The 15,760-nt window shown below is 38.1% G+C and overlaps 1 protein-coding gene across 6 annotated transcripts in view; it reads right to left on the reverse strand.

The window, feature by feature from the left end:
* Positions 1-15,760, reverse strand: part of Ankhd1 (ankyrin repeat and KH domain containing 1) — a 118,185-nt gene that overhangs the window by 80,917 nt on the left and 21,508 nt on the right. For all 6 annotated transcript variants that reach the window (XM_050130375.1, XM_050130374.1, XM_050130373.1 and 3 more), the window contains exons 2-5: positions 14,478-14,628; positions 10,483-10,639; positions 5,935-6,082; positions 3,772-3,919 (exon numbers count right to left, since the gene is read on the reverse strand). In XM_050130375.1, the coding sequence (XP_049986332.1) occupies positions 3,772-3,919; positions 5,935-6,082; positions 10,483-10,639; positions 14,478-14,628 (604 nt within the window). The remainder of the gene's footprint in view (positions 1-3,771; positions 3,920-5,934; positions 6,083-10,482; positions 10,640-14,477; positions 14,629-15,760) is intronic.

Raw genomic sequence — 15,760 nt, forward strand, 5'->3', positions numbered from 1 at the left:
CATATATCAGTGTGGATATGTACACATGTATGCAGGTGCTGGCAGAAGCAGAGGTGTTAGCTCCTCCTGGAGCTAGAATTACAGATGGTTGAGAGCCGACTGACATGGGGCTGGAAAATAATCTTGGGGAATAAGCAGTATTGGATCTTAAATGGCATACCATCTCTCCAGATATGAGAAAAATACCTTACACTTATATTCACAACATAACCACAAGATAGGTATACATTCCTCTCATCTTAACACCTTCAAGAAAAAAATACCATTTTGTTTTTAATTTAATGATACAGTTTGTCACTCTGTAGTCCATGCTGGCCTAGAACCCATAGTAATCCTTCTCTGGCTTCAGGCTCGGAAGTTCTGGGATTATAGATCACTAAACCTTGTTTGAAGGAAGCCCCCATATACTCATTGTTTAAATACGTGGTCCCCCATTGGTGGAATGATTTGGAAAGTGTGGCCTTGTGGGAGGACATCTGTCACTGAGATGATCTTTGAAGTCTTGTGTCATTTCCAGTCTTCTTTCTGCCTCCTGCTTAGGGATCAAGATGTGACCTGTCAGCTATTTCTGTCAGCATGCCCTTACTCTGCCATCATGGATTCTAACCCTCTGAAGTTGCAAATTCAATTAAATGATTGCTTTTATAAGTTGCATTGGCCATAGCGCTTTATCACAGCACTAGAAACCCTAACTAATATAGAAGTTGGTACCAGAGAGTGGGCTATTGATGTGACAGACATGACCATGTGGGACATGACATGGGGAAGAATATAGAAGAGTTTGGGACTTTGGAATAGAAAAGCAGTTGAATGCTGTAAGCAGACCTTAATAGACCATTCCTAGCAGGACCTTGGGAGATAGTACTGAGAGATATGACTATGGAGGCCTAACTCAAGAGGTTTCAGAGAGAAACAATATTACCAACTGGGCTAGAGACCATTCTTGTGATATTTTGGCAAAAAAATGAGACAGCCTTCTGCTCTTTTCCTGAAAATCTGCCTAAGGCTAAAATGACAAATAACAAAAAATTCTTTGTTGCAGATTTTGAAGATTATTGACTCTGTGCAAGGTTATTAGTAATCACTCTTATGTAGGGCTACAATGAAAATGAGCAAGTGGGACAAAAATAAATAAAAGTTATACAGTTTGAAGAAAAAAAGAGCATGAAGAAATTTAATGTCAGAGTTAAGGTTTATGCTGAAATAGGTAAGGAGATCAAGGTGGGGTCTGATCCCTATAGAAATAAAGGGAAGACCCCCACCCAACTAAGCTCACAACTTATAAAAAGGCTTAAGAAATTTTCTGTTCCTAGAAAGCAACAATGAACAAATGCTACTGTAAATATGGATTAAGGGGATCAAGCTCCAGTCCAAGCAGGCAGCTGAACTTAGCAGTTTTGTCCATGTGGTGGGCCTGTGAGGCCATTTAATAAAGCTGTCAAGGCAACAGCTGGACTGCGTTGGAGAACCCAAGATATTACAGGTACCAGAACTATAGGATGTCTGCCAGGGAAAACTGCATACAGGGGATGGAACCAGCCTAGGAAAATGAAGTGTGTTGCAGGCTACAAAGTAGGAAGGGAAGAACCATCTAAGTCCTTTGATCTCATACATGGAGCTACAAGATTTGGAGTTTGCTCTGCTGGTTTTCCATCTTGGTCTAGAATTTCTTCACTATACCCCATGCCTCCCTTTTGTAATAGTAATGTATATTCTGTGCCATTGTATACTGAAAGTATGTATTTTTTTTCTGATTTTAAGGGGGATTACAATTAAGAGATTGCCTTGAGCAGTAGTTTACAACCTTCCTAATGTTGTAACCCTGTAACACAGTTACTTATGTTTTGGTGACCCCACAACCAGAAAATAATTTTCATTGCTACTTCATAAATCCAATTTTGTTACTGTTATGAATCATAATGTACTTAAGTATCTGTATTTTCCAATGGTCTTGGGTCACCCCTGTGAAAGGTGATCTGACCCCCGAACATGTCGTGACTCACTGGTTGAGAAACATTAGCCTTAAATCTCAGAAAAGACTTAAACTTTAAAACAGTATTGAAACTATGAAAGACTATAAGGACTTTTAAAGGTGGACTAAATGTATTTTGCATTATGATATGGCCACAAGCCTATTGGGAGTCATGGAGTGAAATATAGTGGTTTGAATGAGAATGGCTTCCTTAGGTTTATATGACTAGATATGTAGCCCTCAGTTTGTGGAACTGTTTGGGAAGGATAAGCAGGTGTAGTCTTGGAAGAAGTCTCACTAGAGACTAGCTTTATGGTTTCAAAAGATTTCTGCCATTCCAAGTGTGTTCTCTCTCTGCATGAAGATCAAGATGTGAGTGTTGACAGCATTGGCACACGCCTCCCTAGCACTAGGGAGGTGAATCTCTGGTTTCAAGGCCAGCATGGTCTACACAGTAAGTTTCAGGACAGCCAGGACTGTTACAGAAAAACCCTGTCTCAAAAAACTGAAAACAAAAAAAAAGTCTTCTCACATCTATGTGTTTCAAACAAACAGCAATCCTCCTACCTCAGGTTCCTAAGAGCTAAGATTTATACACAAGTGCCTCTTTATGCTTTAAGTTTATGTTAGATTTGCTGTTTTTGGAAATAGAACCTTGCTATCAACCCCAGACTATCCCCAAATTCAAGAAGCCCCCACTTTAGCCTCCTGAGTGCTAGAATTTCAGTAAGGCTGAACACTGACTTAAAGACTTTTCACCCAGGAGTGATGGTACATGCTATAATCCCTATACTCTAGAGGCTGAAAAGAGGATTTTTGAGTGCAAAGCCCTTCTGGTCTACACATTGAGACCATAACTCAACAATTACAACAAAGACTATTAAAGATATCAAACTCAATATTATTTTCAGAAGGTTTCCATTCATTTTTCCCAATAATCTAATTTTTAAAAATTATATTTATTTGTTTTCTGTGTATATGAGGTGGGATATGTGTATGCCATGACTCGAAAGTGAAATAAGAGGTCAACTTTCAAGAGCTGGTTCTCTCCTTCTGCCATCTGCACCCTGGAAACTGAACTTGGGTTATTAAGCCCAGGCAAGGGCCTTACCTGCTGTGCTACCTCACCTCACCAATGCTCTAGTAATCAAATTTACTTTTTCTTTTTTCACTTTATGTGCTGTATTGGTTTTTGTCTGTATGTATGTATGAGAATACCAGATCCCCTGAGAAAGAATACAGATAGTTGTGAGCTGACATGTGGGTGCTGGGGATTGAACCCAGGTCCTCTGGAACAACAGCTGGTCCTCTTAACCTTTGAACCATCTCACCAGCCACTGCAGTAATCAAATTTTTATAATAAATTACATTTTCTTTCTTTTCCTTTTTTTTAAAAATATTTATTTATTTATTATGTATACAATATTCTGTCTGTGTGTAAGTCTGCAGGCCAGAAGAGGGCACCAGAACTCATTACAGATGGTTGTGAGCCACCATGTGGTTGCAGGGAATTGAACTCAGGACCTTTGGAAGAGCAGGCAATGCTCTTAACCACTGAGCCATCTCTCCAGCCCCCTTTTCTTTCTTTTTAAAAAATTTTTGTGACAGAGTTTTCCTATGTACCCTTGGCTGTCCTAGAACTCACTCTGTAGACCAGGCTGGCCTTAAACTCACAGAGATCCACCCGCCTCTGCCTCCTGAGTGCTGGGATTAAAGGTGTGCACCACTACTGCCTGGCAGTCAGTTTATAATGTTAAAAAAAATATGTCAGTTTTTCCTTTATGTCAATTTCTACATACCCGTTGCTGACTGGGAGTTGACATCTGCATCATGAAGAAGTAATAATTTCACAATATCTAAATAACCTCCACTGGAAGCTGCCATCAGAGGAGTTATATCTCCTTTATTCCCTCTATCTTCAACATTAGCATGCATAGCTAGTAGTACCTTTAAAAACACACAAAGAAGTTGTTATTGCTTACTATTAATAGTACTTACAGACAAAATATTCAGTTTGAGACGATAACCTTTTGAGATAGGGATAAAAAGATAGGTAAAAATAATCACCTGTTAGGAAAATTCAATTTTTACTGGTCAAGATGACAGGTCAGATCATATATTTTTCCAATACTATTTGAGAGACAAGATCTCATGCATCTGAAGCTGGTCTTAAACTAAGTGGGCAGCCAAGTACAACCTTGAATCCCAAGTCCTCCTGTCTCCACAACCCAAACGCTAGCGTTATAGGCATGCACTACCACTTCTAGCTATTACATGTTAATTTTTTTTTAAAGAATTACTTATTTACTATACATACAGTGTTCTGCCTGCACACCAGGAGAGGGCACCAGATCTCATTACACATGGTTGTGAGACACCATGTGGTTGCTGGAAATTGAACTCAGGACGTCCGAAAGATAGCCAGTGCTCTTAACCTCTAAGCCATATCTCCAGTCCCCCATGCTAATCTTTAAATAAAGATCTCATTAGCCATCCTATTATATATGTCTGCTCTTGTAAAAGAATTTGTGCTATGCTTGAGATTGTATAGAAAGAGAACAATAAAAATAGTTTATTTTTCAATATTGCTCCATGTAGAAGAAAAAAATTAGAACAGGATATCTTATCTGAATGGAGTAGAAATAAACTTCTACTTTCCTTTATAGTTATATTTTTTTTTTTTTATTTTTTTTTTTTTGAGACAGGGACTTACTACCTAGCTCAGCTGGTCTCGGACTTATCTGCTTGCACCAGTGCAGGTGAGCACCACCATCACATTAATTCTCTTTGTGTGAACAGGCACACAAGGATCACAGCACATAGGTGGAAATCAGAGGACAACTTGCAGGAACTGAATCTCTCTCTCTCTTCACTAGGTGGGCCCCAGTAATCAAACATAAAATCAGGCCTCCATCCCACCTGACCAGTTATATATTTTATTTTCTTTTTAAAATTATTTTGGGTGTATGTGTGTTTTGCCTGCCTGTATGTCTGTGCATCACATCCTTGCACAGTGCCTATAGAGCTCATAAGGTTCTGGAACTGGAGTTACAGATGATTGTGAGCTGCCATGTGGGTGCTGGGTCCTCTTGAAGAACAACCAGTGCTCTTAACCACTAAGCCACCTCTCAGACCCCAGTTACATACTATTTCTTTTCTTTTCCAAGAAAGGGTTTCTTTGTGTAGCCTTGTCTGTCCTAGAACTCACTCTGTAAACCAGGCTAGCCTTGAACTCAGAGATCCACCTGCCTTTACTGCCTAAATCCTGGGATTAAAAGTGTGTGCCACTACTGCCTGGCTTATCAACCTTTTTTTTGTTGTTGTTGTTTAGAACTGAGGATACGGTGCAGTGCAGTAGATAGTGTTCACCATGAAGACCTGAGGGAGGGCTGGAGTTCCAAGAACTTGAGAGGCAGAAACAGGAGATCTCCAGGGCAAGCCGGGTAGCTAGAGAAGCAAATTGGTAACTCCAGGTTCACCAGAGTAAAAGATCCTATCTCAGTGAATAAAGTGGAGAATGGTCAAGGAAGACACACCTAATATCATCTTCTGCCCTACATAGCCCCACACATATTCAAACACACACACACAACATATGTACACAAAAATTCCAAAAACAGAAGACCTCAAAATATGATTATTCAGTGATTCTTACTCAATAGGGTAAGCTTTGAATACATGATATAAAAATAAACTATGCCTAGCTACAGACACACACACACAAAATGAATTGTGTAAATTTCTAAGAGAAAGGGAAGGGAGGATCTGGCCTCTAATCATATTTTCTTTTATAAGTAATAAAAATAACTAAAATACCCAAGCCTCTCTATAATTTTAAACACTAATGATTATTTCGGGGCTGGGGATATAGCTTAGGGATAAAGCACTTACCTCATATTCACAAGACCCTGATTTCATGATCCCCAACACTACTAAAATGAATAAAGATTATTTCTGCTTACTTGTGCCAGTTCATAATATCCTGCTGAACAAGCCAAACACAGCAGGCTTTCTCCTTCTTCTGTATGTTCATTTACACTTCTGCCTTCATCTAGCAATTTGCGAACAGCATTTACATCTCCATCTGAACAAGCTTCTGCCAGACTGCGACTACAATCAAACATTATATGAAATTAACAGATGGAAAAGGACTCGTGATCCTATGATACAAAATTAAATCGAACATACACATATAAAAAATGTACTAAGATAAACTAGCATGAGTATTTTATGTGCCAAGCATCCTATCCCTAACTGTAATTATATACATGCTTCAACTAGGTAAAAATAAGAATTTGAAAATAACTGTCATTTTTATTATTATTATAGATATATTTTTGAGTTATAGACAATTGTTAGCCACCATGTGCATCCTCTATGAGAGAAGCAAGTGCTCCTAACTGCTGAGCTATCTCTTCTGCTCTATTTTTATTGTTTTTTTTAAGTAGTATATACAGTAAGGGTTTCATTACCAGATTTTCCATACATACTTTATTTCTGCTGATTCTCTTCTCTTCTCTTCCTATACTGCTTTCCCAACAATCTTCTCCCAATAACAGCTGTTTTTAGTTTTCAAAATCTTCCTGGTAAAATTTTTATATCTGAAGTTGACTTCACAAAATAGCAATCCTCAAAGCTTACAGAATCAAAGCAACTAATAGAATCACTGTTGGTTGTTTTAGATCTAGAAGTAACTTGTGTTTGCTTATTGATATGGGCCTAATGTAATCCAGAAGGCCCCCAAACTCTATTATGTAATGCTAGGATTACACTCACACTTGACCAAACCTGGCTCTGCTACAGATTCTGACAGGCACAGAGGGATTAAAGGCCATTAAGATGGTTGAGTGGGGAAAGGCAAGTGCTGTCAAGCCTGATAATCTGAGTTTCAAACCTTACTGGCCCTCAGGCTCTGTAACCTCAAGTTTACTAAGACATGAATGCTGGTTTTTAAAATGCAACAATACTGGAGGTCCTAGAAGAATATTTGAGCAATATTTTTAAAAAGACAGGTCTTTCTACATAGCCCTGGCTGTCCTGGAACTCACTAAGTGGACCAGACTAGCCTAGAACTCAGAGATTCACCTGCTTCAGCTTCCCAAGTGCTGAGATTAAAGGCATGGGCTACTGGTGCCATTTTAGCAATTTAAGATTTTGAAAGTTATATATAAGCTTAGTTTATCCAAAATCACATTTAGACAACAGATCATATAACAGCAGCAGTGAAAGCATCAGCACTAGCTCTGCAGTGGATTCCTTAGCAGAGAAAACAGTAGGATCTCAGGGTGAATTATTAGCTTTTTTTTAAACATTTATTTAAATGTGTGTATGCGTGTGTACATGTATACGTTTACCTTTGTCACAGAACGAATATATGGAGTTTATTTTCTCCCTCTAACGTGTGTGTCCCAAGAATCAAACCCATATAATTATGCTTGGCAGATAGACCTTTCACCGCTTTTGTGCCATCTTTCTGGGCCAGAGATATTAATTTCAAATCCCAAAACATCAGCAAGACAATAATTCTTCTAGTATAAGTCTCATAGTAGAACTATTCTTATCCAAAGAATATTCTTATCCAAAAAAATAATCATTGTGAGGCTCAAGAGATGACTCAGTAGTTAAGAAAATTTGTTTTTCCTGCAGAGGACCTGGGTTCAGTTCACAGCCATCTGTAACTCCAATTACAAAGGCTCTGTCAATCTGACACTCTTCTTCAAAAGCATCAGGCATACATGTGATGCAAATATACTCATGCAGCATGTATTCTCACACATCAAGTAAAGTATTTTTAAAAATAATACTGTCATCATAAAATTAGAGTGTTAGCCAGTTTGTTTAAAGTTTTGTTTTTCAGCTTTAAGTGTTATAAATAATTAAAAATGTAACTGATGTAGTACAAAAGGACTACCTTTTTACTGCTGCTGTTTTTTGGTATGGGTTGAAGCTTAGATTTTCTCAAAGCATTAATTTACAGTAATCATAATCTACGAATGAATCCTAAGTTCTTGTAATTAAAATTAACATCACAGTTTTGGCCCTACTACTTGTGTTTGCTTTTTTTGTTTGTTTTTCTTTATCCAGACAGAGTTTCTCTGTGTAGCTTTGGAGCTTGTCCTGGAACTTGCTCTGTAGAACAGGCTGGCTTTAAAACTCACAGAGATCCACCTGCCTCTGCCCCCCAGGAGCTGGGATGGAAGGTGTGGGCCACCACCAATTGGCTTCTGCTACTTGCGTTAACAAACACCATTGTAACAGACTGCATAAAAGTCACCCATAATGAGTCCCATTAACTGGTCTGTTGTTCTTTGAGACAGGGTTTCATTATTTGTCTCTGGCTGTCCTTGAACTCATAGATCTGCTTGCCTCAGTTTCCTTAATGAGTCAGATTAAATGATTTTTTTTGCAAAGATACTATTTTTTCCCTTTGTAAAAAAGACATCTTTTGAGGCATTAGGTGGACAAGCTTTTTAAAGGCTACTACCATACTGATCCACAAAGATATTTGTGTACATGAACCTATGGCTTAAAGTCTTACTGTGATTAAAAAACAGTTGATGTAAAATAACTTACTGATCCTGGCAGTGATGGGGCACATCTTTAATCCTAGCACTCAGGAGGCAGAGGCAGGGAATCTCTGTAAATTCGAAGTCCACCTGGTCTACCGAGTACGTTCCAGGATGGCCAGGACTACACAGTAAAACCCTATCTCAAAAAACAAACAAACCAATAAATAAAACCAACTTCCTTCCTTCCTTCCTTCCTTCCTTCCTTCCTTCCTTCCTTCCTTCCTTCCTTCCATCTTTCTTCTTTTTTTTCTTTTTTGGTTTTTCAAGACCCATTTCTCTGTAGCTTTAGGGCCTATCCTGGAACTAGCTCTTGTAGACCAGGCTGGCCTTGAACTCAGAGATCTGTCTCTGCACCCTCCCTCTCAAGTGCTGGGATTAAAGACATGCACCACCACCACCCAGCTCCTTTTCCTTTCATTAAGACAGACTCATGCTAGTCTCGGCAGTCCTCAAACTAACTCACTATGTAACCCAGGCTGGCCTTGAATTCACACCAGTCATCTCATTTCTGTCTCACAAGTGCTGAGATTACAGGTATGCCAGCACACATAATTTAAATCCAGGAAACTACCTATATTGCCTATTAAAACGCAGATTTTGATCCAGGACATCAGGATTACAGTCCAGGCTTTCTCATACAGCTCAGGCCAAGTTCAACTTCATTATATAGCCATGGTTGGCCTTGAACTGTCAATGCTCCTGCCTCTACCTACAGAGTGCTAAGTATTACAAACATATGCCACCACACATAGCTTAAGACTGTACACTTCAAACAAGCTCTGATATATACTCATTCTCCACAGACCATATTTAAACAACCAGCAACTAGACTGTTAAGTAATCCATTTAATTTATAACTAATCAAGTAGTCAGGTTAGAATTACTATAACCTTTAGAATGTGTAACTTATTTTGAAGTAGAAACTAGGTCTTATTCAGTTTAGATTTCTTATATACTAAAATTCTGAATACCCACAAAAATGTTTAATAGTGAATGCAAATCTAAGTACAATGGCTCACACTTTTAACAGCGGGACTGCTGAGAATTCAAGGGCTGCCTGGGCTACAGAGTGAGATCTTGTCTCAAAAATAAAACCAGTACCCAGCAGTGATGTGGGATGCCCTTCTGTATGCTGTGAATATATTTTATAACGATTGGTTAATAAAAAAGCTGCTTTAGCCTATGGCAGGGCAGAATATAGTTAGGCAGAAAATCCAAGCAGAGAAACAGAGAAAGAAGGAGGAGTTGGGAAGATGCCAACAGTCACTGGGGAAGCAAGATGTGAGGTAACAAGCCACGAGCCTCATGGCAAAATATAGGATAATAGAATTGGGTTAATTTAAGTTATAAGAGTTAACTAAGTCTGAACTAATAGGCCAAACAGTTTGTAATCAATATTTAGCCTCAGAGTAAATATTAGGGAACTGGCAGGTGTGAAAAAAACCTCCAGTTACACAGCAGGGTGAGGCATCTTTAATCCCAGCATTTAGGAGGCAGAGAAAGGTAAATCTCTGTGAGCTGAGTCTAGCCTGATCTACTTAGCATAGTCCAGGGTACATAAAGCATTCCAGACTAGCCAGGGTTACTTAGTGAGACTTTGTTTCAAAAAACAAAACAAACATTTTCTAGTCCATGCAGTGTTTTTGAGGGGAGAGGGGGTATATGTGTAGTGACCATACATACATGTAAGAATAAAAAAAAATCACTTAACTCTAGCATTTAAAAGAGGCAGACAGATCTCTGAGTTCGAGGCTAGCCTGATCTACAGTGAGTTCTAGGACAGCCAGGGCTATGTAGAGAGATTCAGCTTCAAAAAAGTTTCATATAGTATGTACATATTCATGTATCAACCTAAAATGTAACATCTCCTCAAATACCCACTTGGCTCACATTTTTCCAAGAAAACATTTAATACTAACTAGCAAAGTATCAAATACAAACGTGTCCACTTGTCCTGTACTGTGTGTGTTCTCTGCTCTCATGCGGGTCAGTGCAGCAGCAGCTTCATCCAGTGCACAACTAACTGAAGATGTCAGTCTCCGGAGTACTTCAGGATCTGCAAAAGCTTTACCATCAGCAGTTGACAATTTGCCAATTCCTTAGTCAATGAGATAATGCAGGGAAAGAAAAAGCAAAAATTGTTAAAATTATATTTTAAGCACCATTACACATGTCAAAGAAATGACATAGACACCATATATGAACCTGACAGTAAAAAAATAAGGTTGATGATTTCAGTTCTACCACTAATGTCAAGCCATACATATTAACTTTTCCTACACCTAATTGTGAATTTGACTTAATATGATCCTTATTGTACCAAATGAGTAATTCACTTGAAGAACTGTCAATAAAATCAATAAACTCTCTAGCATACGACACTTGCCCACTCTATTTTCAGTAGCAATGTAATTTATCATAATAAACAATCCAACATTTTTTCCCCATTTTGGTCAAATCCACTTAACATCTTCTAGAGTAATGTTTTAAATTGAGTCTGATATATACCATAAATGAAAAACCAAAAAATGCAACACCCAATGAATTTATTTAATTTATAAACAGGTTCCAAAATTTCTTTTATATCCTTTGATATGAAATGTTAAAAGGCTGTTAACAATCTTTCTGAACCTCTAACAGTATACTGAGATTTTGATTTTCATTACTGTTATTATTTTGTTTGCACGAGCATGTATGTATAGGAGAGTATGGTATACGTATATATAGTGTATGTACATGTGTATAGGTACACATGCTTTTGTGTATGCCAGAGGAGGGTATCACATGTCTTGCTTTAGTACTCTCCACCTTTGTCCTTCTAAATTCAGTCTCTCACTGAACTAGTAGCTAGGCTGACAACCAGCAAGCCCCAGGGAATCTCCTGTCTGCTTCCCCCATAGCACTGGAGTTACAAGCCTGCCACACCTGACTTTTTATGTAGTGTGGGATCCAAACTAATGCCCTCATAATTGCACAGCAAGCACTCTTATCCATGGAGACATCTATCCAACACCTCATATACATATACACACATACATATACATATATGTACACACACATATATTTAATTATTTTTGGTATGGATTTGCTGTATGACCTAAGCTGGTCTTGAACTTCTGATCCTCTTGCCTTGAGTTTCCTGAGTACTGAGATCATCTGTGCTTACCGCATACCTAATTAGTAGTACAAGGAAGCTAACTTATGAGCTTTAAGACTTTTTATTTTGAATTTTCAGTTTTTTAATAGCCTTCATTCCCCTGGATTTTATATTGTCTAGGCTGGTCTCAAATGTAACGCACAGACGAAGCTGGCTCTGAACTCCTGATCCATCTGCCTCCAACCCACAACTGCTGGGATTATAGGTATATAACACAACACCAGCTAACAGCTAATATAAAGTAAACATATGGCACTTAATGTATAGCTGTAATTTTTTTATTACTTTATTTATTTGAGACAAGGTCTCTCTTTGTAGTCCTGGTTATTTCTTTATTTGGGCCTTCTTGAGGGAACAGGATCTCTCTATGTGGTCCTGGCTGCCCTGGAACTCAATGTGTAGACCAGGTACCTAGTCTCAAACTCAAGAGATCCACCAGACACTGCCTTTTGAGTGCTGGGATTAAAGGCATGCACCACCAATGCCTGGCTTAGGTACTACTTTAAAAATAGAATATATGAGGAAATAAGATGGCTAATCAAGTAAAAGCACCTGCTGCCAAGCATGATGACCCGAGTTTAACCTCAGTGACCCACAAGAAAATAAGAGAAAATTAACTCCTGAAAGTTATCCTTTGACCACCAAACTCATGATGTGGCACAAGTATCCACATACATACATATGCACAAATAAAAAAGAGAAACAAACATAATAAAAATTAAATAAATAATTTTAAATAAATAATAAATTTATTAACCTATTAATTTCTCTAAAAAAATTTTTGTTTTTGAGATAGGGCCCATGTAGTCAAGGCTGGCCTTCAATCGCTAATTCTTTTACCTTAGCCTCCCAGGTGCTAGAAGCACAGGTATGAGCCACCATACCTACCTACACATATAATCAAGAAAAAAAAAAGAATTTCACTTTACAGGCCAGGATGGTCACAGATTTGTACTAATCTTTCTACTTCAGCCTCCCAAGTGACAGAATTGAAAGCGTGCACTCCAAAAAGTTGGCTAGACTTCCTTCTTTTGTTTTGTTTTGTGAGAAAAGGTTTCACTATGGAGGCTAAACTGTTCTTGAATTTGAGGCCCTTCTTTAGCTTTGGTGTCCCAGGTGACAGGATTATAGACTTGTGCTACCATACCACACCCTGTTCTAGATTTCTGTATTTCAGAGACGATAAAAGGCTTTAATTGCAGGGCAATGGAAACTCTACATAATAAATAATGAGTAGACTGTACATTATAAAATGATAAGCAGGGGCTCAGCAGTTAAACTCAGTGGCTGCTCTTCCAGAAGACGTGGTTTCAATTCTCAGCACCTACATGGCAGCTCACATCTGTCTATGATTCCATTCCAGGGCTTCTGACACCCTCACACAAAAAAACATGCAGGCAAAAAACCACCAATGATCATAAAATTTAAGTAACAATAAATTAAAAAATAAGTACATATTATTTTAAGAAAATATGAGTGCTTTGTTTCTTTTTTAAGTCTGTAACTTATAACTATGATCCATGTGTCTCAGCTTCCCTTACACATATGTACAACACCCAGTGAGAAAGCAGGTTTATCATATATCATCTCTGTGCATAGATATTTTAGTTTTTTTATGTATACTGAGAGACCCATGTGGGTGCTGGGAATTGAACTCAGGTCCTCTGGAAGAACAGCCAGTGCTCTTAACTGCTCAGACACCTCTCCAGCTCCTGAATCGTTTTTTTGAGACAAAATTTCATACTGCAGCTCCAGCTGGCTTGGAAATCACTATGTAGTTCAGGCTATCCAGCAAAATAACAGATAGCCCTATACAGGGCTAGAATTATAGGTATAAGCTACCACATTACACCTATCACACATTTTCTTTGCTGGTACTTCAAAACTAGTAGTTTGGCATAGCCTGGTATATTTTAGTCTAAGTTTGTGCTCATTTAAAAATAAAAACAGTGGTGGCTGGAGAGATGGCTTAGAGGTTAAGAGTACTTGCTGTACTTCTAGAGGCCCTGAGTTCAATTCCCAGCAACCACATGGTGGCTCACAACCATCTATAATGAGATCTAGTGCCCTCTTTTGGCTTGCAGGCACATGTGCAAGCAAAACACTGTATACATAATAAATAAATCTTTTTTTAAAAAGTATAAAAAATGAATGAGTAAACAATATTAGAATTTCATGAATAGGTTCAAATACAGTAAAAATTTTATAAACTACACTTAACTCCTATTTTTTATGTACCTGTTTTCCTTGATAACTAAATATCTTTATTAACTTAAAAAATTATTCATTCGGGGGCTGGAGAGATGGCTCAGTGGTTAAGAGCATTGCCTGCTCTTCCAAAGGTCCTGAGTTCAATTCCTGGCAACCACTTGGTGGCTCACAAACCATCTGTAAAGAGGTCTGGTGCCCTCTTCTGGCCTTCAAGCATACATACAGACAGAATATTGTATACATACATAATAAATAAATAAGTATTTTAAAAAAATTATTCATTGTATTCAAGCAAGAATTTTTAAAATACAGAATGTGAAATTTTTTAGGAAATAAGATAAACATTAGAGATAGTAAATTTGGTATGTCAAATATTCCTAAGATAATCTTGTATCAAATGTTAGAGAGATCCACACTTTTTGTTGTCATTGTTGTGAGACAGGGTCTCTCCATGTAGACCATGGTCCTACAGAGATCCTCCTGCCTCTGCTTCCCAAGTGCTAGGACTAAAGGCATGGGCCGCCATTCCTGCTAAGATCTACTTTTAAAGAGAAAATCAGTAGAGTACCCGCTGCTTCTAGCAATGCTTCCAGTCTCGCCTGGGTCTCGGGATCCACTGTGCGTAAATCTGCTCCTTCTGCTGTACTTGATAAGAATATCTCTGATGTTTTAAGGACTGGGTTATCCAAATCTTCTTGGTCCAAAATAAATGATTCAACCTGTTTATGAATTAAAGATCGAATAATGATGAAGCTGATGCCAATATGACTATAATAACTATAATCTAAGTCAGTATTATTTAAAATTTAAATATAACCAGATAATTATATAAACACAAGCTATGAGGACAGAACTGAGGGAGCATTTTCTGTTAATCTTCAAGCATGATGACAGGTATAACTCAGACATACTAATAAGTTTCTTGAAGAGCACTGTATCTTTATGTTCCTAGCACAGAGCATAAAACTCTATATACACGTGTCTTTTATGAAATATATGTGCATAACCTCTTAGAAAATTGTAAACAGAACTAGGTAGCAAAATAACAATCACATACAAACATACAGCTAAGCCTCCTATTGCAGACCTGCACTACTAGCTGCTCAAGAAGCTGAGGCAAGAAGATCAAAGTACAAGACTTACCTAGACAACTGAGTAAGACCCTTGTCCTAAGTAAACAGAAAAAGGGCTGTGGGGGAGGGGGGGGAGTGAAAGGCAGTGGATGGCTGAAAGTAAAAGTACCTGCTGCCAAGCTTGATGATCCAAGTTTGACCATGGGAACCCACATTGTAGGAGAGAACTATATTCTGCAAGTTGTCCTCAGACCTCTACACTGACACCCATATGTAGACATACAAACATAGATAAATAAATGTAAGTGGGAACTGGGTATTATCTTATATTAGAACACTTGCTTGCCTAACATGCAAACCTCTAGGCTCAATCTCCAATACTGAAAATAGAAATAGCATTGCTAGGCCATTATAAGACAACTGTCCTCTTTTCTAAATAATTTATTTTGACTTTAAAAAAATGAGTTAGATTTAACCTACTGCTGGGTGTGGTGATACATGCCTAAGAATACATCATACCTAGCAGGCATCTGATTTATATTTTGCTGAAATTAATAATAGTATGAACAAAAATCAATTAAAAAATATACATGGGGGCTGGAGAGATGGCTCAGAGGTTAAGAGCACCGCCTGCTCTTCCAAAGGTCCTGAGTTCAATTCCCAGCAACCACATGGTGGCTCACAACCATCTGTAATGGGGTCTGATGCCCTCTTCTGGCCTTCAGGCATACACACAGACAGAATATTGTATACATAATAATAAATAAATATTTAAAAA

The sequence above is a fragment of the Alexandromys fortis genome, unplaced genomic scaffold, assembly GCF_014885135.2.
Source record: "Alexandromys fortis isolate MF-2015 unplaced genomic scaffold, M_Fortis_MF-2015_v1.1 scaffold_341, whole genome shotgun sequence".
NCBI lineage: Eukaryota > Metazoa > Chordata > Mammalia > Rodentia > Cricetidae > Alexandromys > Alexandromys fortis.